Source organism: Sebastes umbrosus, chromosome 19 (genome assembly GCF_015220745.1).
Source record: "Sebastes umbrosus isolate fSebUmb1 chromosome 19, fSebUmb1.pri, whole genome shotgun sequence".
NCBI lineage: Eukaryota > Metazoa > Chordata > Actinopteri > Perciformes > Sebastidae > Sebastes > Sebastes umbrosus.
This window is the reverse complement of record NC_051287.1, coordinates 6,269,177-6,295,498: the sequence shown is the minus strand read 5'-3', so window position 1 is coordinate 6,295,498 and position 26,322 is coordinate 6,269,177. Positions and strand designations below refer to the sequence as shown.

The 26,322-nt window shown below is 39.2% G+C and overlaps 1 protein-coding gene across 1 annotated transcript; it reads right to left on the bottom strand.

Moving 5' to 3' along the window:
• Nucleotides 1–3,755: 3,755 nt before the first annotated feature.
• Nucleotides 3,756–22,930, bottom strand: slc27a6 (solute carrier family 27 member 6). The gene is made up of 10 exons (XM_037752763.1): nucleotides 22,300–22,930; nucleotides 18,960–19,169; nucleotides 16,588–16,746; nucleotides 13,443–13,567; nucleotides 11,547–11,741; nucleotides 8,219–8,309; nucleotides 7,912–8,110; nucleotides 6,577–6,674; nucleotides 6,229–6,359; nucleotides 3,756–5,238 (listed from the first exon to the last, which is right to left on the bottom strand). The coding sequence occupies exons 1-10, from the start codon at nucleotides 22,784–22,786 to the stop codon at nucleotides 5,062–5,064; spliced, it is 1,872 nt and encodes a 623-aa protein (XP_037608691.1). The 5' UTR covers nucleotides 22,787–22,930; the 3' UTR covers nucleotides 3,756–5,061.
• Nucleotides 22,931–26,322: the final 3,392 nt, after the last annotated feature.

Here is a 26,322-nt window from a genome sequence, read left to right as displayed (position 1 = left end):
CTAACCCTAACCCTAACCCTAACCCTAACCCTAACCCTAACCCTAACCCTAACCCTAACCCTAACCCTAACCCTAACCCTAACCCTAACCCTAACCCTAACCCTAACCCTAACCCTAACCCTAACCCTAACCCTAACCCTAACCCTAACCCTAACCCTAACCCTAACCCTAACCCTAACCCTAACCCTAACCCTAACCCTAACCCTAACCCTAACCCTAACCCTAACCCTAACCCTAACCCTAACCCTAACCCTAACCCTAACCCTAACCCTAACCCTAACCCTAACCCTAACCCTAACCCTAACCCTAACCCTAACCCTAACCCTAACCCTAACCCTAACCCTAACCCTAACCCTAACCCTAACCCTAACCCTAACCCTAACCCTAACCCTAACCCTAACCCTAACCCTAACCCTAACCCTAACCCTAACCCTAACCCTAACCCTAACCCTAACCCTAACCCTAACCCTAACCCTAACCCTAACCCTAACCCTAACCCTAACCCTAACCCTAACCCTAACCCTAACCCTAACCCTAACCCTAACCCTAACCCTAACCCTAACCCTAACCCTAACCCTAACCCTAACCCTAACCCTAACCCTAACCCTAACCCTAACCCTAACCCTAACCCTAACCCTAACCCTAACCCTAACCCTAAACCCTAACCCTAACCCTAACCCTAACCCTAACCCTAACCCTAACCCTAACCCTAACCCTAACCCTAACCCTAACCCTAACCCTAACCCTAACCCTAACCCTAACCCTAACCCTAACCCTAACCCTAACCCTAACCCTAACCCTAACCCTAACCCTAACCCTAACCCTAACCCTAACCCTAACCCTAACCCTAACCCTAACCCTAACCCTAACCCTAACCCTAACCCTAACCCTAACCCTAACCCTAACCCTAACCCTAACCCTAACCCTAACCCTAACCCTAACCCTAACCCTAACCCTAACCCTAACCCTAACCCTAACCCTAACCCTAACCCTAACCCTAACCCTAACCCTAACCCTAACCCTAACCCTAACCCTAACCCTAACCCTAACCCTAACCCTAACCCTAACCCTAACCCTAACCCTAACCCTAACCCTAACCCTAACCCTAACCCTAACCCTAACCCTAACCCTAACCCTAACCCTAACCCTAACCCTAACCCTAACCCTAACCCTAACCCTAACCCTAACCCTAACCCTAACCCTAACCCTAACCCTAACCCTAACCCTAACCCTAACCCTAACCCTAACCCTAACCCTAACCCTAACCCTAACCCTAACCCTAACCCTAACCCTAACCCTAACCCTAACCCTAACCCTAACCCTAACCCTAACCCTAACCCTAACCCTAACCCTAACCCTAACCCTAACCCTAACCCTAACCCTAACCCTAACCCTAACCCTAACCCTAACCCTAACCCTAACCCTAACCCTAACCCTAACCCTAACCCTAACCCTAACCCTAACCCTAACCCTAACCCTAACCCTAACCCTAACCCTAACCCTAACCCTAACCCTAACCCTAACCCTAACCCTAACCCTAACCCTAACCCTAACCCTAACCCTAACCCTAACCCTAACCCTAACCCTAACCCTAACCCTAACCCTAACCCTAACCCTAACCCTAACCCTAACCCTAACCCTAACCCTAACCCTAACCCTAACCCTAACCCTAACCCTAACCCTAACCCTAACCCTAACCCTAACCCTAACCTAACCCTAACCCTAACCCTAACCCTAACCCTAACCCTAACCCTAACCCTAACCCTAACCCTAACCCTAACCCTAACCCTAACCCTAACCCTAACCCTAACCCTAACCCTAACCCTAACCCTAACCCTAACCCTAACCCTAACCCTAACCCTAACCCTAACCCTAACCCTAACCCTAACCCTAACCCTAACCCTAACCCTAACCCTAACCCTAACCCTAACCCTAACCCTAACCCTAACCCTAACCCTAACCCTAACCCTAACCCTAACCCTAACCCTAACCCTAACCCTAACCCTAACCCTAACCCTAACCCTAACCCTAACCCTAACCCTAACCCTAACCCTAACCCTAACCCTAACCCTAACCCTAACCCTAACCCTAACCCTAACCCTAACCCTAACCCTAACCCTAACCCTAACCCTAACCCCTAACCCTACCCTAACCCTAACCCTAACCCCTAACCCTAACCCTAACCCTAACCCTAACCCTAACCCTAACCCTAACCCTAACCCTAACCCTAACCCTAACCCTAACCCTAACCCTAACCCTAACCCTAACCCTAACCCTAACCCTAACCCTAACCCTAACCCTAACCCTAACCCTAACCCTAACCCTAACCCTAACCCTAACCCTAACCCTAACCCTAACCCTAACCCTAACCCTAACCCTAACCCTAACCCTAACCCTAACCCTAACCCTAACCCTAACCCTAACCCTAACCCTAACCCTAACCCTAACCCTAACCCTAACCCTAACCCTAACCCTAACCCTAACCCTAACCCTAACCCTAACCCTAACCCTAACCCTAACCCTAACCCTAACCCTAACCCTAACCCTAACCCTAACCCTAACCCTAACCCTAACCCTAACCCTAACCCTAACCCTAACCCTAACCCTAACCCTAACCCTAACCCTAACCCTAACCCTAACCCTAACCCTAACCCTAACCCTAACCCTAACCCTAACCCTAACCCTAACCCTAACCCTAACCCTAACCCTAACCCTAACCCTAACCCTAACCCTAACCCTAACCCTAACCCTAACCCTAACCCTAACCCTAACCCTAACCCTAACCCTAACCCTAACCCTAACCCTAACCCTAACCCTAACCCTAACCCTAACCCCTAACCCTAACCCTATTATTAAAGATTAAAAAAAAAAATGCAATACATTATTATACAATAAAATAATGTAAAGTAGTTCAAATTAGCCCCAACTCGTCTTGCTACAACAAACATGCTGCTCACTTATAAACAAGTACAGTTACTCAAGCACTTACTTACTTAAGTACAAATTAAAAGGTACTTGTACTTAAGAATTTCCTTTATACTTCTATTCCACTACATCTCAGAGGAAAATATTGTGCTTTCTAATCCACTACATTTATTTGACAGCTATTGTTACTGGTCACGTTTCTTGTTAAAGGGGACGTATCATCCTCATTTTCAGGTTCATACTTGTATTTAGGGTTTCTACTAGAACATGTTTACATACTTTAATGTTTAAGAAAACCTTTATTTTCCTCATGCTGTCTGTCTGAATATGCCTGTATTTCCCCTCTGTCTGAAACGCTCCGTTTTAGTACATTTCAACGGAATTGCAACAGAATTGCGTTGCTAGGCAACAGCTTGGATCCATGTTTACTTCCTGTCAGCTGATGTTATTCACATACAATGCAACAGGAAATAAACTGGGACGCATTTAGAATGTTTACGTTTAAAAAACTTTGAAATGGTCTAAATATTGTATATTTGTGACATCACAAATGGACAGAAATCCTGACGGCTTGTTTCAAAATGCAGAGTTTCTGAATACGGGCTGTGTGTATTTCTCTGTGGATTGAGCGTTTCAATACTTTCACAGTATTTATATAGAACTTAAACCTGCTTTATAATAAAAAAAACATGAAAATCTCACTTTTTTACAATATTGGACCTTTAAGTAAGCGTGTAATAAGCGGGATAATGTACAGCGAGCGGATCATTGTTGTGAAATAAACCATTCTGTGCATGAAAGGTGCTATATAAATAAAGTTCATTCATTCATTCAGTCACTGTTAAGTGTTTATTTTCTAGAATATTACAAATATTGTCTTTCATCTCAGTTATAGTCATATAACTGTGCTAATATACTGAAATTAGCTGTTGATATAAATCACTTAGACACTCTGAAGTTGGTGGAAAAAAAAACAAGCTTATTGTGGTTGATGTTTCTAATCCCCTGCACATATTGTAAAGGTTCAGTTAAGACCTTTTACGTTAGTGGACTTCTTAGTAAACATGTGACCCAGGAAAGTTCCCCGAGCATGAAACATGTCTATAAATACAATTTATCAACACATGTGAATTAATAATAAAAAGACAAAAAAGGAATAGAAATTAAAATAAATAAATCACGGAATCAGAACTTTCACAGAATTGAAAAAAAAACATTTGATAGGCTAAACATCTGGGCACTTTTGGTCTTTTCATATTCAAAATCCCTCTCCACCAAGACAATCTACAATTATTTTTGTTTCATAAATAATATGAATTGAACAAACACATACAATGTGCGCCGTGATTGGTCCACATAAAATATATATATATAAATTTGTTGATCTTGTTTGAAAAAATTCACAAAGACATTTTAAGCAGTTCGACAGGTGTCAGAAAAATTGCTATCTGTGAACCATTTATTTTTGTTTGTAAGTTCCAAACCACATCTGTGAATCTTCTTTTTCAATACACTATAATATTTTATACCCCATTAATTTATCCTTTAGCACTGAATGTAATTAAGGCATTTTAAGGGGACTATCAATTGTCAGTTTACCCTCTTAATCCATGCAAAAAGACCATTAAAAACCACTTCATATATTACAGTTCATTCATTTAACATTATTAATGTATCCATAAATCTGAGTAAACCTATTAAATACTGAAGAAGAATCCTTCATTTGCATCTGAAAATATTTTAGAACGTAAACCAACCTTAAAAACACCTTAAACATACTATTAATGAAGAGAAAAGCCCATTAAAATCTACTGAATTAATTTATTACGGGCTTTTATTTACGGTGTTTTCATCAAATGGATGGATAAATGAAGGGCTTTCTGGTTACAGTAACGAACACATTGTTTCAGTCGAGGGTGCGGGTTGTTGTTTCACAGTGATACGTTCAGGTTCATATTATTTATCCAATGTTTTGTGAACTGGTCACGCACATACGATCAACTCACGATCCTCTTATTCACTAACTAGACGACCTCAGTGAATCATCGAACATGATTGTAGACTCACTGGCAAGAGCTCATTTCTATCCCTCTTTGCTCATTGCTCCGAGCTGCGTCACCACATCCGTTGAGAGTTCTATAGCTTACGATCTCCGGCGAGGATGCTCTGGTAGATACTGTCTGTTAGAGGAATGTAGTTCTGCTGCTGGTAGTCCAACACGTAGAGGAGATCAGAGATTGTTAAAGGGTTGAAGCCGCTCTGGACCAGCTGGAACTTCTGCTGCTTGAAGGTGCTCGTCATTTCCATGAACTCCTGAAGGGGAAAAAACAACAGCTGATCACCACTAATTCTGATAATTGGTTAGTTTTCTAGAATATTTTTTTAACAATAGACTTTTGGTTAACATTTGAAAACATCGGGTTATTGGAAGTTAATTCATTAAACCTCTGAGACCCGCAATCCCAACTGGCTTTAGTAGGTTCAGTTTTAGGGCTAGAGTGAAGACACAAATATCACATGAAACTAGAAAACTTAAGGAATCCATTGGTATCAACCATGTCCTGAAGGAGGTTAAATAACGCTCCAAAGTTGGGCTAAATTTTAGCGAGGAAAAACCGACATGGCCATTTTCAAAGGGGTCCCTTGACCTCTGACCTCTAGATATGTGAATGAAAATGGGTTCTATGGGTACCCATGAGTCTCCCCTTTACAGACATGCCCACTTTATGATAATCACATGCAGTTTTTTTCATGCAGTATAAATGTGATATTTTCTCTTATTCTAAAATGGTGTGTTAGAATATTTCTGCATACTGGGGTCCCTTAACAGTCTTGAATTAAATAAATTGGGTGTCACTGTAAAGCTGAGACTCTTGTGGATCCAATGAACCCAACTGTATTCATGTGTGATGATGTTAGTCCCCATAGTAATAAAATATCGAGTGTCAAAGTTAAGAAAAGGGCAAAAAAAAAAAGCAAATGGAAGTTTGAACATGTTTTTTTCCCCATTGTAAAGACACATACCTGGTACCTCTTCACACTTTTCTTTTGTCCAAAAATTGGGCTACTGCCTCTTTGCTCCTTTCACTTCTTTACCCTGTATTTTTTCTTTTTTGAGCCCCTGATTTTTGGCAAGGCATTTTAGCTAATGAGGCTGCAGGACCGGGGTCATCTGTACCCTTTGACCTCATCCGAATGCCAGGCCTGCCTGTGTTCAGTGATGTCAAATAATCCCTCTTTTCAACTGTTAACTGAACACTCATCAACATAATGCAGACACAGTAATTAGTCTCTGCTCGTTACCTGAAGCCTTATGAAGAGTGGACGAGCGTACGCTGGGATTTCCTTCATCACATGCTCAAACAGTTTCTTCCCATCGAATGTGAGTTCTGGTCTCACAATCATGGCAGCCATACCTGCTCTGCCCTCGAACCCTGTGGACAACATGGTTCAGTGTCATCACTCTCCAGCTCAGTGTTGTTCATTATCAGGAATAATACTTGAAATAGCATGGCTCACTTAGCTGGAAATTATTGCAATAATAAAGTTAGTACACGTTGCATTATTCTGAAAACACTTAAATGCTTTGTAATTGTGTTGCTTATGGAGATGAGCAGTATTTGGAGAGCAGAGGTAGACATGTAAACATACCTGGTATTTCCACCCCATACACATTGACTTCTTGGATAAAATCCACCTGCCCGAGAATCTCCGTTACCTCCGTCGTTGCTACGTTTTCACCCTTCCACCTGAAATCAGGGGAACAAGATGATGATTAACACTGCAGGTGTTGTTTCTTTGGTTGTTTACATGTGTCCTGAATATAAAACATTTAGCATTTTAAAAAGGAAATGTATTTGTGAATCTCAATGGATTCCTGTGGATCCTTTTGAGACTTTTGTGTCTCACAGAAAATTCACAAGTGTATGGAAGAGCCAGCGCTCTCCAGTAGATGGCAGCACTGCAACAAAAGAAGCCTTCACTCCAACCCAGTAAACATTAGTCCAAAGGTACCAATCTCAGTAATATATCCATGGATACTTCCTGACCCTCTCAGGCCTACAGGGGTTCCCTGCCTGCGCAGCGCCTCAGTGTTTTTGCACCCCGCAAGCCGAATGAACCATAAACTCTACATATACAGTCTATGGTATGACCGTAAAAACTATTTGGAGAACATCTGGCTGACCCGACGCACTGCCTTTACTCGTCATGTTCACTAAGTTATGGACCAACCTGCATCCTATTTTCACCTGTTTTTGTGTCTCTTACAATACGACACTTCTATTAACAATCTGAACTTATCAGTGGCAAAAACGAGCACTTTTAGTGGACGTACACGGACACATCTTTCAACTCCCCACCTCTGGTTTCTATTGCAGACTTTCTGTTATACATGTGTGGTCTTCAAGTCTGATGACATCATTCTTTAAAGGTTGTAGTGTATGGTTCGTACTAGGGATGCATCAAGTTATGCATATGATATCAGGCCGATACTGACGCAAATAGCTGACTCAAATAGCTGGATCGGATATTGTTGACAAAGTGGCCGATCTATTAAATTCAATTCTATGTTTATATACTATATATATTATATAGTGGAATTTTAATTCCTGTTTAAGTTTTGACCAATATGTTGCTGCATTAAAACACTTGAATTGTTATTCCTGTTAATTTTAAAGAGTTTTTTGCCAAGTTATTGGTGTACGATTTATTATTTTAATAATAAATAACAATTTAATAAAATATATCTGTGTATTTATTTTTTTAATTTTGTTTTAAAAAGTTAAGAAAACAACGTTTAAGTCAAGCCTGATGTTGCCTTACACATAAAAGAATGATCCCAGCATACAGCTTATTGATTAAACACTGGTAACGGATCGATACTCGGTATCGGCAGATACCAAAAGCCAAGGTATCGCTATCGGTATCGGGACTGAAAAAGTCGGATCTGTGCATCCGTAGTTCGTACATCTTATCCAACTGTACCTGAAGGTGTCTCCCACTCTGTCTCTGAAATAGATGAAGCCGTCCTGGTCTTCAGACATGAGGTCGCCCGTGTTAAAGTAGGCGTCTTCCTTCACGAACACATTTCGAATTAGCTTCTTTTCAGTCAGCTGCTTGCTTCCGGCGTAGCCAAAGAACGGACTGGTGGCGCTCACCTTGGACAGTAAAAGCCCCGTCTCACCTAAGAAGAAAAAAATGGGACAGAAAGTTTAAAATCAAAACAAAACACTTTTCAGGTGAAGTCAACTTTCAAAGAAAAAAAATTCTAAAAAGACAATTGCACTCTTACCTTTTTCCACTCGCTGACAGAAACCATGCACATCTTTCACTAGTTCATCTTTCTCCATGTCGTACTTTATCAGATCATACTTGAACAGGAGCTACACAAAAAAAAATAAGAGAAATGTAGAGTAAGAGAAAAATATAATGTTCAAGCCAAGATATCGCTATCGGTATCAGGACTGAAAAAGTTGGATCGGTGCATCCCTAGTATTTACAGGCTTTCCTCGGGTCTAAGAATAACATTTTACTACATGTTACAGAACTGAGGATTAGGATATTTATTTTTAGAACTTTTATAACGGGGCGAGACGGCTCTAAAAATAGCGGCGGTCAGAGATTAGAGCTAAATACATGTTGTAACTCTGTTGTAACTGATTATCTGCTCCACAGACGAGCATTAATGAGGCTAATACCTCCCTCATCCACAGGAAAGCCACTTCACTGGTCATCCTCCGTAATCACTACAACTAATAATTCAGGTTGACATTCTTTATCCTACCTCTTTCCAAGTTTCAGCAGCAACATCGTTAATGCCCTGGCTGGTGTTTCTATTATTTTGTCAACCACAAGATATCATAAACACACCTGACTATTGTACTACAATTTATTGTAATTATAATAAATTACTGTTATATTGAGCCCCAAATGGACAAAATAAACTTGACCATGATGCGTTGTAGAACATCATATTGTGTTATATTAATAAAATATAAATGAGCTGATATGAGATGTACTGTATGATTTTGGCATAAAAGTTAGTCACAGTTTCTTTTTCTTTCTGTATTGTGCATAAAACAATATGATGAGATACGGATGATCAAAACTAGAACTAGAAAATGCATTTCCTGCTGAAGATGCATGGAAATGCTGGCAATTAATTGCAAAGCGTTGCTGAAAATACGGAAATGAATTGTAGAACTTGAGTTGAAAGCTGAACTGCATGACCCCAAAAAAAGCTAAGAGCTTAAATACACTGCTAGGAAAGCAGGAAGCTAAACTGTAGTACTGTCAAAAGTGGAAGTTGAAATTAATTAACTCGTTAAGACAGAAAATAGTTTTTGGATGGAGTGAACCTTTAAAACTGTGAGTCGTTAAACAGAAAGTAGTATTTGGCTGGAATAAACTTTTAGAATTGTAAGTACGTAGACAGAAAGTAGTATTTTGGACGAATTATAAGTCATTAGACAGAGGGTTATAGTGCAGTAGTAGTAGTAGTAGTAGTAGTAGCAGTAGGAGCAGCAGCAGGAGCAATATTATAAGTAATAGTAGTAATAGCAGCAGCAGCAGCAGCAACAGCAGTAGTAGTAGTAGTAATAGTAGTAGTAGTAGTAGCAGCAGAAGGAGCAGCAGCAGGAGCAATATTATAAGTAATAGTAGTAGTAGCAGCAGCAGCAGCAGTAGTAGTAGTAGTAATAGTAGTAGTAGTAGTAGCAGCAGAAGGAGCAATATTATAAGTAATAGTAGTAATAGCAGCAGCAGCAGCAGCAGCAGCAGTAGTAGTAGTAGTAGTAGTAGTAGTAGTAGTAGTAGCAGAAGGAGCAGCAGCAGCAGCAGCAGCAGCAGCAGCAGCAGCAGTTGTAGTAGTAGTAGTAGTAGTAGCAGTAGGAGCAGCAGCAGGAGCAATATTATAAGTAATAGTAGTAGTAGCAGCAGCAGCAGCAACAGCAGTAGTAGTAGTAGTAGTAGCAGCAGCAGCAGTAGTAGTAGCAAAAGGAGCAGCAGCAGGAGCAATATTAGAAGTAATAGTAGTAGCAGCAGCAGCAGCAGCAGCAGCAGCAGTAGTAGTATGCTGAAGCAACAATCCCACAAAAATAGGATTTGTTGTTCATTTGTGATGTTTTTAAGTTTGCTAACTCAAAAGCGGAGAAAAGAGGACAACGTGGACAATTTAATTTGTCTTCACTTGGATTACTCTCGCAGGTTACAACTATATAGCTTTATAATCATGGATTTTGTTGAAGATATGGTCTGAAAAAAAAAAAAATTCTGGACTGTGGAATGTGTGCATTATATTCTGTATCTGGTTTATATTATATTTATTGATATAAACCCATGCAGGCTGGGCGCATTTCTATGCATGACAAAATAATAACTTCACAATCATCTGTAATAAAACATAAAGATATAATAAAATACACAATATTGTAATGTATTTCATTATATTGTAAGGTGTATGAACACCTCTCGTGTATTGTTATATAGGACTACCACAAGTATTCATGATACGGTGTCCACGCCATGTCGAACCCGTTGACCTCTTACCGATCCCTATAATGGAAGACATTTGTTACATCCTGGATAATACATGACCTGGCAGATCTCCTCTAAGCTGCTTACCCCTCCTCCCACCACTCACTCCAGTTTACTCAGCTAACCAGGTGCACAAGGTTAGTGGTCAACTTCACAGTGGTGGTCTAGCACACTGCCTCTACCGTAAGATGTGCCCAATTAGCAATAATGCCTGGAGAGTGGACACACCTCTTCAACACAGCCATACACCTGGGTTGCCATCACGTTTGAAAGTAGATTTACATAACGCATTGAAGTGACGGGGATTCTTTTATCTGGTCACCTGTAAAGCACTTTGAATTGCTGATGTGTATGAATTGTGCTATATAGTAAATAAATTGACTTGATAAATCCTCACCTGCTGGCAGCTGAAAAAGTGTGCTTTTAGTGGTACTGAGTAACTTAGAAATTAATATAATTCTGGATTAATGCATGACATCAAATCACTGGTTGCTGCAGTTATTTATCCTTATTGTACACTTTAAGGTCAGTGACGCATATAATAGCTTTAACCCTCTGAGACTCCGCAATCCTGATCGACTTTGCTGTCTGTCTGAGACTGTAGCAGGTTCAGTTTTAGAGCTATATTGGGAGGAAGGAGGTTAAATAACGCTCCAGATTTGGGCTAAATTTTGGCAAGGAAAAACTGGCATGGCCATTTTCAAAGGGGTCCCTTGAACTCTGACCTCAACCTAAGTTTTCTGAATGCGGTATAAATGTGTTAATAATTGTTTGAATATTTCTGCATACTGGGGTCCCTAAACAGTCTTTGAATTACATAAATTGTGTATCACTGTAAAGCTGAGACTCTTGTGGATCCAATGAGCCCAACTGTATTCATGTGTGATAATGTTGGTCCTCATAGGAGCCATTTCATTGTAGTGAGACCATTTTTTTAAACTTTACAGCCACAAACTCGGGACCCGAGACCTCTGGCATTCAGAGGATGGATGGCTTCCCTAGGTAGATTGACAATAAGGTTGTGTGGAATTCATCCCCTCTTCACATCTTGCAGACCTCACACCTTCAGGTTACCGAGTACTCACCCTGTAGAAGAAATTGGAGCGTCCCACAGTTCCAATCTTGCCGATGTGGTTCATGAAACACAGGTTTCCTTCAGTGGAGCCGTACACCTCGCGCATCTTAACGTCTCCAAAGCGATTCTGGAACTCCCGCCAGACGTCCTGCCGCAGTCCGTTCCCGACTCCCATCCGCACCTTGTGAACTTTATCCTCCTCTCTCTGACGGAGGGAGAAGGACGTGATGACGTTAGCAAAATAGTCAACTGATAATTTCTCAAGTAAACACATGTTGTCATTGAGCTGACACAACGGAATACATAGACAAAGGTCAGTCATGCAACAAGCTTTCAAACTGCAGCTCTCGAGAAAAGCAAATGTTTGTGTCACAAACAAAGAAATACACTGCAATGCATTTACTTGCAGTTTGTTTAGAAAATGTAGACTAGAATGCCCCAGGGCCCCTATAGAAATCCTGTTAGTGGTATTTTGGTTGCACATTACAGAACAAATTTGCAATTAAATTGACACACTTTGAGCAACTACTCTGTCAGCATTATAACAGAAGAAGAAGAAGGAAGGTTACGATATTGTAACCCTAGTTCTATAAGCACAGGCGGAACCCTCTACGGGTACAACTGTACAATCAACAGTCCTGCACTCCTGATCAAATAAAAACACCTTTGGACAAACGTCTGCTTGCCGGGTGTGTTTGTGTCCTCTGTGATGAGTGCTCTGGTATTTGTCATGTTTGCTCATTTGGTCGGTCACTGTGCATAATGACAGCACACAAGCAGTAATTGGTACTCACCCTTGTGTGCACACATTGACCTCATGAAAAAGGTGCTTATGCGCTGTACGTGTTCGCCTCTTTAATTTGCCAATCAGTAGTGAGTGGTGTGACAGTGTCGAGGCCAGCCTTCCGCCCACAAAGCCAAATAACAGAGAGGGAAAGTGGACAAAGAGGACTTTGAGTCCGGCCTCAAGAAGGGATGAGCTCTTCCCCTCGCACTGTGTGTTTGCGTGCATGTCTACGTGTTCCCCATGGGAGGACGCAAACATCATAAAACAAAGGCCTGCTTGTCTTTCTGCCACAGTTGAGCACAACTTTGCTTGAATGATTCACAAGTAGCAGTGATTATGAAGGACTCTGCCTACTGTATGAAGCATTGATGCTTTTTTTCCGTTGCTCTACTCTAATTTACTCGCTCCGCCATCCATGAAGTGGCAACGTATGTTGACTATCTGGACCTGTTTTGTATCCTGGTGTGTAGATAACAAGGTAAATGTGAATAACATGATGGCAAGTCATGTTGAGATATTAACAGCAAGTATAGAATAGAAAGTATAGGATTGAAGAAAGCTTTAAAGTACTTTGAAGATCGATGGTTTGAGTGTAAGTCCATCAGAATCAAGGCAAAGCACTTCCTTTTAAACTTCAAATTCACATTCAACAATAACACAGAAATAATTATTCTGAAAACAAAGGAATTTACAATTTGTTCTATAGTGTTTAACCACCTGAAAATAAGAGTAGTTGTGTTTTCGTTACCCTAGAATGAGCCGTTTATATCTACATACTGAGCGTGTCCTTTAGGTTACGATATCGTAACCCTAGTTCTATGAGCACAGGCAGAGCCATCTACGGGACTCTTTGGGTTATACTACCATAATACCATATGCACGCATTCGCACATTGATTTTTTTTAAACGTAGCCGGCCAATAGGGACGTGCCTGCCTGGTCACCCCACACTGAATCGACAAACCAAAACACCATGGCTCTAAATAGGGCCATTTGCGTCAGCCACCATAGCTCTCCTACACGCTTGGCACACAATCTGCAACCTCACTGCTAGATGCTGCCAAATACTACAAACACAAGACCTTTAACACTCAGAGCTGAATGCCAAACAGAAGGTTACCTTAGGCTGGTTGCAGAGATATCGGCAGAGTTCACCGATATACTGGAAAACCGTAACGTTGTGTTTTCTACAGTCGTTCCAGAACTGGGAGGCTGAGAACTTTTTTTTCAAGACGCAGGTCGCACCTGTGACAGAAACGGACAACTATGTCATTAAATTCCCCTTTTAAAAGGACATAATTATACATATTCTCCTATATCAATATAAGTTATATCTACTTCATATGTTTAAGAATGTAAATATGAAACTTAAAACACATTTATACACATTTGAATTTCCATATACAATTAAATTACAATTAAAATATTTTGATGACAGAGGTATCTTGAACAAGTGGTGCTGTAGAGCATGGTGTTACTGTGCAAGTCCATGCACTGTGTAAATCTCGGTAACACTTCATTTTACAGGTCCACAAATTTCATGGTAATTAGGTAATAATTAGAAAGTAACCTATTTGAAATTGCTTTGGAATTACCCCAATATTTACCTAAAAATTTATAAAAAATTATTTTGTGTAGCTGTCTTGACTTTGGACTTGACTCTGGACTTTTATTATTATTATTTTATATCTATTATAAACATTATTTAATAATTAAAATTCCACTATTTCCCCAAAAAACAGTAATAAATAGTTGGTCATTATTTAATACATTTCCATTTGATATGCTATTTTAGCATATAATTATTAAATCATGTTTATAATAAAGATATTGGGGTAATTTGGCAGTAATTCCAAAGAAATTTCAAATATATACTTGCTAATTATCACCTACTTACCATGAAATTTGCGGACCTGTAAATTGAAGTGTTCCCTTACAGTGTTAAACACGCAAAAATGTGGAAAATAACACACTAAGCCAAATGGTTTCAGTCTAAAGAACTGCAAGCCAACATAATGTCACCTGAGATACAACCCATTCACTGACCTTCCTGAATGGATGAACTCCACAAACAGAGTTCAAACATTAGTCTTTGCGCTCGTAGCACAAACAGACGTACGTCAAACAGATCACGGTGCCTTATTGACGTCTTTTCAAAAGGTACAAAGTGTACATTAAGTGTTCTCTTTGGTCCACTAAACTAATCTATTACAAATAAATGACGTAATGTCTGCCAATGTTATCTTGTGGTAAAGGGTCAACGACAGCTTGATGGCATTTTTGTTTGCTTTCAGTCCTACAAGCTCATCTCAGTCTTATGAGGGCATCCTTCGTCTCCAACATTACAACATAACACTGTGACCTGTGCTCTATCATCATCAAAGCTATAGTGTAGACTGGCATAGCTACAGGTTTTTTAGGGACGTAACCTACAGCACATACCTGGTGAGAAGAAACAGAGTCTTGCATTTGGAGGCGGAAATTGCTACCTAATTTGTTAGCTAGTTTGTTAACTAACTTGTATTTTGTATACAACAGTACATGTATCTTTAGACAAGTCCCGGGTATTAAGGTCTTGGCCATTGGTACCAAACATGCCAGCTCTTTAAAGGATAGGCTTGGGTTATTCCATGACACACACATCTTCGTCCTGACAATTGTGTCTAGGTTATAGACAATATTGGCATGGCACGGGAGAACTGTATTATGATAGAGTGATTCAGACCTGCAGTTCTGAACTCCAGTTCAATTGCGTTTCCAAACTACAGCAGCTATCACTTCCCTGGTGAAGGTTGGCGTGAAGGAGTAGCTCTGGTCTGATGACAGAACAGCTAACCTCGTGTGTCTACATACATTTCAACATCTAAAAACGGTCAGGACACCGGCCTCACCAAGGTTTATTAGCACAACCTATCTGGATGTTTATCTCTACCAGGGAAGGATGTTGAACTGTCAACTTTGGTAGCAGTTGGATCGAATCCAGAAGCCAAGGATTCATCAATGGGATAGCTCATTCTGAATCTACTGCTGAAACAAGCTGTTTCTACCATACTGCAATGTTGGGAGGCGTGGAGAGGAGGTTGTGTTGCCTGGCTCCATCTAATTGGCTTGGAGATGAGGTCGGGTTGCAGGAAACTGCTTGACATCCTCCCGGATTCACCTTCTCACATATGTTCACATTATATGTATTAATTCTGGAACAACTGCTGAAACAAGCAGTTTCCATCATACTGCAATGTTAGGAGGAGGTCGTGTTGCTCTGGCTCTATCAATTTGGCATGGAGAGGAGGTTGTGCTGCTCTGGCTCTATCTATTTGGCGTGGAGAGGAGGTTGTGTTGCTCTGGCTCTATCTATTTGGCGTGGAGAGGAGGTCGTGTTGCTCTGGCTCTATCTGTTTGGCGTGGAGAGGAGGTTGTGTGGCTCTGGCTCTATCTATTTGGCGTGGAGAGGAGGTTGTGCTGCTCTGGCTCTATCTATTTGGCGTGGAGAGGAGGTCGTGTTGCTCTGGCTCTATCTATTTGGCGTGGAGAGGAGGTTGTGTTGCTATGGCTCTATCTATTTGGCGTGGAGAGGAGGTTGTGTTGCTATGGCTCTATCTAGTTGCCGTGGAGAGGAGGTTGTGTTGCTCTGGCTCTATCTATTTGGTGTGGAGAGGAGGTCGTGTTGCTCTGGCTCTATCTGTTTAGCGACGCCGGGAAGCTGCTTGACACCCTCCTGGATCCACCTTCTCACATATGTTCACATTATATGTATTCATCTTTGTCATATAGATTGACTTGACTTGACTTGACTATCTAAACCCAAATATGAGGGTTCACACAGTGGACAGGGGAAACACAGCAGCGATGACCTAAAAACAATAATAGTCTCCATAATAGTCCCTAGTGTCCACTTTCTTCTCTAAAGCCTCCAATTAACCCGCTAGTTGAAGTGAAACACAGCGGGTCCTCAAAGGGTTCACATTGTTTGGCAGTTACACTGTGCTCACTAGACATTGTGCTCAGTGGACACTGTCTGCAGTCCTGAATACCAGTTTGCCAAAAGAATTACTTCTCTGTATCCGACATGGTCCCCAAATGCTTTCCATCGCTAAGATGGAACAGATTCGTTTTAGCAAATGTAACTCACAAATCAACTTTTTAAAGGTGTGGAAGCCGTTCTTGACATTGCTTGATAAGCCCTAATTGTATAATTCATGAGCTTTGCTGCTATGTTGTATCTATCTAATCTATCTATCTAATTTGGTCATATTCTTAAGGCCTACCCAGCTCTATGGTTCCTCCGATACCGATCAAGGAAGCTGCGCTGTGGTAGAGCGGCAGAGGGATGTACATCACGTCATTTTCAGTCGCTCCAAACACCCAAAATCCTGCTGCTGCCTTCAAGCTCTGGAGGTGAGTGATCACTGCAGCCTTCGGGAGCCCTGTGAACATGAAAAAGACATGATTACATGATAACGCAAAATAAACATTTCATACTTTCTGCCCTGTTGAATGTTAGCACGGGGAGGGAGGACGTAGCCATGTGCAACCTCCATGACAGTGGAACAACATATCATTCAATGCTGCATTCAATTGTAATTCTACTAATATTATAGTAGTTTTGTGGATGAGAAGAGCCACTAACGCTCTCTCTCTCTGGGTTACCCTTCACTCACCATCCGTGCAAGGTCCTGGGTAGCCCAGATGTTGCTATTTGACATTTTTTTGACTTGAATTTTTCGAACCAAATCGAATTTGAGCAACGTGAATGTATTTTTTGGGAAATTCTGAAACTTTAAATTTGTGAACATTGAAACAAATGCATTCAAATTCAGGTCTTCAAATACATTCGGATACATGGTTTTCAAAGTAAAATATTTCAATGCTATGAACTCAGTGGTGTTTAAATTTCAATATTAAGTATTCAGTGGCTGTTAAAATTTCAAACTATTTCAATTTACTTCTTAAAATCTCCAAATAATGGCGCTATGTCAAAACATAGCAAATGGCAAAAATAAAACTAATTATCATGTAGTTATATTATTTCTGTGTATTAATCTTGTCTCTAGGTGGAGGCTTCAGATAAGCCCAGTGGTTTTGTTGCCTCTTCCTGCACTGTATATTATTTTTTTTTTGTTATGTTTGTGCAGTCTTAATTTGTGCAAAAATAAATAAACATAGATTAATAGAGTATGGAAAATGTAGGAGAAGATGTTTCCGTATTGTATAAATCATTGATGCACATTTAAATTGAAATATAAGCTAGTCTCACTAATATGGTCGGCCTGAGGTTAAACAGATTTACAGAATGCCCTTGTTTGTTCAGAGTCACAAAGTCTATCCCAGCATTCATTGGTAAAAAAGGCAGGTTGACCAGACCAACACCTGGTGAGCAACACGTGTTGTTATTTATTTATTTTTACATTTTATATACTAAACAATTAGTGGAGAAAAAAAACGAATAGGTTAATCAATACTAAAAATAAGCATCATATTTTCCCTTTACAAGCAGAGTGGCTGCTGTGTTCATGTTCTTGGCACTAAGCCAAACACAAAGAGCCCCCAAACACTGGAGGGTTTACTCAGGGGAGACGTATAAGTGTCCCCAGGAGACGCTTGAGGAGTCCTCTGGGGACCCGTTACCAACACAACAACAGCAAACACAGGTGGCTATAAACCAGTTAGTTGGGTGGATGGACAGATTGTTTTGCTAAGAAACAGCCTAAAGTTAGTTAATTACATGGCATTCATGATAGTAAATGTATTCTGAATAAGAAAAAAGGTTATCATTTAGTAAAAAATAACGCTTTCAGTGGGTGAATGCGTGCTTGTGATTGGAGGAGAGTATTACCCATAGAGTCCAGTAGAGGGCAGAGCCTATGTGATTAGAACTATTGGCTATTTCTTATTATAACTAACAGCCGTCTAAAGGTAATATTTATCTCTATATCACAAGAACACTGTGGTAATCAGACACAGTAACTTTACACACTTGCACTACAAGCACCATAAACATGACATATTTGAGGATGACGTTTTTGCATGCGGTGTGAGGTCCTAAACGACGAGATTACAGTCGAGGACTGGCGAGAGGTCTGCCTAAATGCTCAAACACAATCCATAAAAACACGTTTTAAACTCCTCCAATGAAACTGTATATAACACCAATCCTGTTAAATAAATTGAATCCCTGCAGCCCAACGATTTGTGTAGTAAATGTGGAACAAAGGGCACACTATTTCATTGCCTATGGGACTGCCCAATTATCCAAGCTTTCTGGGTAGAGGTTTTGGATATTTATTCATATGTTGCAGGTGTAAGGTTGACTGTATGTCCCAAAAACTATGTATCCTTGGAATTTTTTCTGCAAACTGAGCAATACAGATAAGAAAATGACTGTCTTTTGTTTACTACAAGCAACGCATACCATAGCCAAGCTTTGGAAATCAGATCTGGCTCGAGGGTCTATTACACTCTCTTGCTCTTGGAAAAACTTACACTGACAATTAAGGGAAAATGTTCTACCTACCTAATCTGCAGAAGCCTGTTTGCCTTGAATGTTTGCTGATGTCATAATTTATGTGCAATATTTCTGTTTTATTGATGTTTACATAGTCACTGCTCACTGAGCTGTAGTAAAAACCCTCAGACTCACCAGTTGTTCCAGAGGTGAAGATGTAAAGAGTGGCGGATCTGAGGGACGTGGCGGCGCGTAACGCTGCTGGTACGGGCTTGTCAGACGCAGCATCGATCTTATCCAACAGAGTGTGCACCTGCGTGTGCTCGCTTTGGCTCTTCATGGACCACACCTGGATGTTGTCCTCCAGCAGGCTGGGTAGGATGCCGTCCAGACATTCCACTAAATCTGGGAGACGGAGACAGCAAAGCTGTAATTCATGAAAAGAATACTTTGAATTTTTTCTAGTGCAGTGCCCGTTCGTGGCGTGGCCGTTCGGAGAGCGTACCTCCTGGTATTGCTCTAAAAAAGATTTCTGGACAGCACGCCAGTCAGAGCTATACTGTAAAAGAGTGATTCTGTCATAAACAGATGAATGGCTTTGCTAGTAAGTACAGTATCCGGTTGACCCTTATGGGAACGGTGCTTGCGTATGGCCCCACATGTACTCTTGTCAGTGTCGGACTGTTCTAGCTATTCCATGAATCCGTCTCCTGTCTCCCCGGGGTTGCAGCGAGGACAGCGTCCCTGACCAATATCATGCTTGTTTGGTTGGGCAATCATCCGTCATCCTGTCACATGGCTACAGCGTGGTGAATCCTATTAACTGCACAAACAGGATTCTTCCAGTGAAACATGGGTGGATGCTGAATATGATTCAATATTCATATTGTTGTGTCATTAAAATAAACAAGAAATATTAGAAATTAGTATTACAAACAGCAGGGTGCTCCCAGCACTTGTTTTGGATATTAGCAAGTTTGGAAATGTTCAGCCGTCGTTAAAGTCTCTCACTGGAACTCCACACAGTTCACAGCTGAGTTTGAAAACAACTCAAGTGACCTGAGCAGATATTTGGAAATCGGGGTTCACTATAGGGAATTATAACAGAATCAAGGAGTGTACTGTATCTTTGAACTACATGTTATTCAACCCTCTGAGACCCACAATAGACCCATTTTTGTCTTTTTTAGGGGGGTACAGGGGGTCTTTAGGGGGAGATAGCAGGTCAACAGTAGATGTCATATAGGAGTGGTGTACATCATCTGAAAGCTGGGAACATGAATGAATTAATTAATTATTTAAAATTAATTGTAAAAGTGTATAAGCGCCTAGAACATTATGATAGAAGTATATGATTTACATCCCCATGCTTTATTATGTCTCATAAGTTGTTGCAGCCATTTTTGGGTTGATACCATTTGTTACACAGATTTGATGCTAAATTTAACCATTTTTTTTCCCCTTGAAATTTGATAAAAATGATCAACAATCCCTCAAAATACCACATTAAGACACCAAGACCTCGAGGAACACCATAGAAAAAGCCATGCTTGGATTTTTGGTATCAAAAACTTTTGACATTTTGAGATTTCTGCAAGAATTGCATTTGTCGGCGATTGGATGGCGAGCACTTATGTTGTGTAAACTACTCAGAAACCCCGTTATTGTCAATCTAGCTAGGAAAGCCATCCATCCTCTGAATGCTCTAGGTCTCTAGTTTGTGGCTGTACAGTTTCATGAGGCTGTGATTATCCTAGAGGTCACCACAGGTCATTTGCATCAAAAACGGGTCTCACTACAATGAAATGGCTACTATGGGGACTAACATCATCACACATGAATACAGTTGGGCTCATTGGATCCACAAGAGTCTCAGCTTTACAGTGATACCCAGTTTATGTAATTCAAGACTGTTTACAGGAGTATTTACTTATGCAAGCGATCAACAGCTGCTTCAATTTGGCATCTTGTTTCCTCAAGGGATTAGCAATTGTTTGTCTCTTGATTTGCATGCCTCGGTAAGACGATACGGTATGTGTGAGTGAAAATGCGTCTCATGTGCTTGATGAGGGTTTACACAATTGCTGTAAATAAATAATATTTTATTTGTAAATTCTTTTCATAATTCATCTTTTTATTGCCTCATTAAAATGTCAAATAATGAAATACTTTGTAATTGATTCCATTTATTCATAAATTAATTAATTAATTAATTTGTAAATACATTTATTAACGCCTATTTTGATGTACAATTAGTTATTAATGAATTAAATGTTCTATTACTATTTACGTGACTTTTGTGGTCCTCCATAACCTAACGTAATGATTCAGGGAGTTTTTTTTAAAGAAATTTCAAATAAGTTATTTGCTAATTATTATCTATTTATCAGCAGACATGGAAATAAAGCATGTCAATTAACTTTAAGTAATTAAGTAAATACCAAATTAAGTAATTTTCGACAAATTTTGAGGTAAATATTGGGGTAATTTGGCAGTAATTTCAAAAAAATTTCAAATAGGTTACTTGCTAATTATCATCTCTTTATCACTTAACTTTGAATTATTTTCCTAGAAATGCATTAAATAAATTACCAGCTATTGGGAATTATAATTATTAAATAATTTTTATAATACAGTAAGTTTTGATACATTTTGAGGTAAATATTAGGGAAATTTGGCAGTAATTTCAAAGAAATTTCAATTTTTTTTCTAATTATCACCTAATTATCACCCTGTAAAATAAAGTTTTACCCTATTAAATTATGATATGTGTCATGCAATATTAAAATGAAAAGAAGTGAAGGTGAGAGCTTTACCTGCACCAACAATGAGAGTTTTGGTACATTTTGAGGTAAATATTGGGGTAATTTGTCAGAAATTTAAAATAGGTTACTTGCTAATTATTATCTATTTACCAGCAGACATGGAAATAAAGCCTATCAATTAACTTTGTATTATTTTACAGGAAATTAATTAAAATAAATTACCAGCTTTTGGGAAATATAAGTATTAATTAATGTTTATAATAATAATAATAATAATTATGAAAAGAATATACAAATGAAATATTATTTATTTACACATTTTATAATGCCTATTTTTTTTGTACAATTTGTTATTAATCAATTAAATGCTCTATTACTATTGACGTGACTCTTTTGGTCCTCCATACAAGCTTCTTTTCACTTTAATATTGTATGACACATAATTATCACCTAAGTGTTACCCTATTGAATTATGATATGTGTCATGCAATATTAAAAATGAAAAGTAGAACAAGAAGAAGTGAAAAGAAGTTCAGGTGAGAGTTTTTACCTGCTCCAACAATGAGAGTTTTGGTACATTTTGAGGTAAATATTAGGGTAATTTGGCAGTAATTCCATAGGTTACTTGCTAATTATCACCTAATTACCATGACATTTGAGGACCTGTAAAATAAAGTGTTACCTTATTAAATTATGATATGTGTCATGCAATATTAAAATGAAAAGAAGAAGAAGAAGATGTAAAAAGAAGTTCAGGTGAGAGCTTTTACCTGCTCCAACAATGAGAGTTTTGGCTCCACAGCAGTTGAAGCAGTGCAGCAGAGACTTGGACTTGATGTTGGTGTTGAGGAAAGCCACCGAGCAGCCGACCTTCACCAAGCCGAACCAGACGCACAGGAAGTCGGGCTCGTTGCTCATCAGCAGCGCCACACAGTCTCCTCTCCTCAGCTTCACTCTCTCCAGGAACACGTTGGCCAGCCGGTTGCTGCGTCGCTCCACGTCCCGGTACGTGTGGACCGCACCGTCGTAGATAACGAAAGGTTTGTCCGGGATGCGGTGAGCCTGCTGGACGAACCGGTCCAGAACCGTGACCACTCTGGAGGTCAGGTTGCTCAGCTCCAGATGCGCTCCGTACCAGACCACTTTGAGCAAGAAGAAGAAGTCTCTCCAGAAGTATGGGAAGCAGAGTTTCTGCAGAACATGAGCGGAGAAAACACCCGCGGCCACAGCGGAGAGCCAGCCCAGAGACAGAGGCATGTCTGCGGCTGCGAGGCAGAGAGAGGACCCGGTGGAGGTGGAGGTGGAGGTGGAGATGGAGACACTCAGAGCAGAGATGCTCACTTCATACTCTAGTTGTTGCACCACCAGGTGTTATACACCATGATAAACACTGTCTGTTTGACCGAGTGATGTAAGTGATGTAAGACAATGATGTAAAGTTACACAACATATGACCAGAACAGGAGAAATGTTGCCTTCAAAATAAAAGAGGATACAAATATCTCCAGTGCTGGAAAAAAAAAATGTAGATTATGAAATAGTTACATATAAGAATTGTCAACTTTGTCAAACTCTAAGGAGGCTTCTGCTCCACTCTTCAAGAAACTGAATATTCTTTCAGTTTATGACATAAATATTCATCAGATATGTGTGTTTATATATAAATGTATGTTCTTCATCGTTTAGCAACTTCTTTAAATCTAATTCTCAAATTCATTCACATAATACTAGACAGGTTAATCATCTTCACCTGCCTTTTTACAAAACAAAACATGGCAATACAAATAGGAACACCAAAATACATGTTATCAAAAGCTCGTTATCCTTAGAACATTTTAAAAGGAAATTATCATCACATTTAATTAAAGATGTCTAATTATCTTTTGATATGTTTAGATATATTTTCTTTTTTTCTGTACTGTTCTTTGTATGTATTTCATTGTTTTTATTGGGTTGTTTTCCACTGTTTGGTTGTTTTTTCCGCACATTTTGTGTGCTTCTTGTTGTTTAACTTTTGTTGTAATTTTAAATTATGTTACTTTAGATCTTTCTTCCTTTTGTGTTATTGTTTTTTTTTCTCCTAGGGTTGGGGGGGAGGTCCTTTGTATAAGTCTTATAAGGCTTCTTGACCTCTCCTGACAACAGAATACTCATGAATGGATTAAAGGTCCCATATTATACTCATTTTCAGGTTCATACTTGTATTTTGTGTTTCTTCTAGAACATGTTTACATGCTGTAATATTTTTAAAAAAAACTTTATTTTCTTCATACTGTCTGCCTGAATATACCTGTATTTACCCTCCTGTCTGAAAACGCTCCATTTTAGTGCATTTCAACGGATCGCGTTGCTAGGCAACAGCTTTGGGTCCATGTTTACTTCCTGTCAGCTGATGTTATTTACATACACTGCAACCAGGAAATAAACTGGTACACATTTAGAATGTTTATGTTTAAAACCATGTACATTTTTGTATATTTGTGACATCACAAATGGACAGTAATCCTAACGGCTCAAGCGTCCAAGCGTCCAATGCTGGGAAGCGAGGCGATCCCTCGCGATAAAAAAAAACGCCCCTGTGGACACGTACCATTAGAAACAGACAGAAACACAGAAACAGGATTTCATGCTATAAAAAAATATTTAAAACATTTAAAAAATCTCCATCTTCTCTTCCAGGACAGACAGAAATGCAACTCTGTTTTGAGCCTGTTGTAGAAGTTGTGTAAGATGAGCGTTTTATTTTGAAGGGCAAATTCACTTCACTTCCTGTTTGACTGATTTCTTGAGGCAACTTGTGAAATGTTATTTTCTGGGAGTTATATCATGTGACAGATGCTGCAGAGATGAGTGGGTGAGCTGCTGAGGAACTCTCCTCCTCTTTTTTTTTTTAAAGTCAGATAACAGAGTGACTGTTCTGACAGTTGACAGGGAGGACTGCTGTCTCTCTGCTGTAAACACTATATTAAAACTCACAAAGTAAATTATACAGAATGAAGCCTCTGTTCTTCTCTGACTGAGCTGTTACTGTGAATGGATCCATATTTTTTTTTTAAAACAGAGTTTATTTCTGAATTTTGTTTATACAACTCTGACAATCCACTGCACAAACATGTTTTGACTGATAGATATCCCACCCACCCCTCAGCCCACACCCATGACAATACCCAGAGGGCACTCAACTAACAAAAAAACAAGTGTACAAAAATAAATAAATAAATACACAAAAATATATAAATAAAATAAAATAGCTATAGTTAAAAATAATAATAATAATAATAATAATAATAATAATAATAATAATAAATAAAATAAAATAAAATAAAATAAAGTAAATAAAATAATAATAATAATAAAAGAAAGTAGCTCCATATTTTTACAAGATTCAATAATTTATTGCCAAATATCAAATGCAGTTGGTTAGTAATTTGTTTTTCGGTGTGCTGAAAAACAAAACATACAATCACATAGCACCCACAACAAAAACACACTGCCACACTCTACCACAATAACAATACAGCAACCATACAATAAATACAACAATGCAACCAGATGGCTCCGACCCTTAAAGTGACAAGTTAAAGTGCATATGCTTGTTTTATGGTGTCAAAACCAGGACTCTAAACTAACATTTTTCAGCATCCTCCCAGTACCGAAATGAATGCGGACCGTCCCAAATTTTAAATGTTTGTTTTCTACATTATCCTTAGTTAATCATTCAAAGTAACCTTTAAAATAAATCAAAAATAGATCTCATTTATGTTGGGTTTTTTAAAGAAGAAAATTAAAAACAGATGGTAAGTTTTTGTCTCCTTCTTTCAGATTATTATCCCATTTCATAATCCTTTGAAAGACAATTAAGAATGGAGAAAGAAAAGAAAATCAAGTTGTTTTTTTCCTTTAATAGTTACTTGTGTCTTGTAAAACACAATGCACAAATATATGTAGAGTGATTTGTATCTGTATCTGTGCCTCTAATTTACAACTTCTATATCAAACTAACAGTTAATAACATTCACAAACCTTCTATTCATTTGTGAATCGTCAACTTAGCATTTTAAAATTGGAAATGTGAATGAGTATCTCAACGGATTCATGGGATCCTTTTGAGACTGTTTTAAGAACAAGTGTAGGGAAGAACCAGCTCTCCAGTAGATGGTGGTAACACAACATTTATGGATGCCAACTGCTGATAAATTAAACAGAGGGCAAGGCAAATTTATTTAATATATAATACAAATACATTTCAGCAACAAGGCAATTCAGAGTGCTTTACGTTATAAAAGGACATTTAAATACAAGTAAAAACATTATTTTAAATATTAAAATAATAATAATAATATCATTAAATATCCAAGACAATAGAAAACAAGATAAAATAGAATCAGAGAGGTATAAAATATATAAAATAAATCAAAATCCATCTAAACACGAAAGTGTATTCGTTCCACACAGTAGAGGGGGGGATTAGTAAAATGATCTTTGAACAGCAATAAAGTGTAGCCTACTTATTAGAATAAACATCATCCCTCTCTCTCCTTGACGGAGCTGTGCGGCGGCTACTTTTCTAATGTTTTCTTAGTTATTATTTATATCCTTATCTTAATGTCTTTCTCTGCGCAACACACAGCAGAAACATGTCATCAATATCCCTGTTGTTTACAGAACGTTATCGTTAATCAGTGTGGGTGCTCACATTGTTATATTTATGGTTATTATATTCATTATAGTTAGGAGGAGTTGCCATAATGTGGGACACACCTAAGTTCCAGTGTAGGTCAATACAAGTCAAT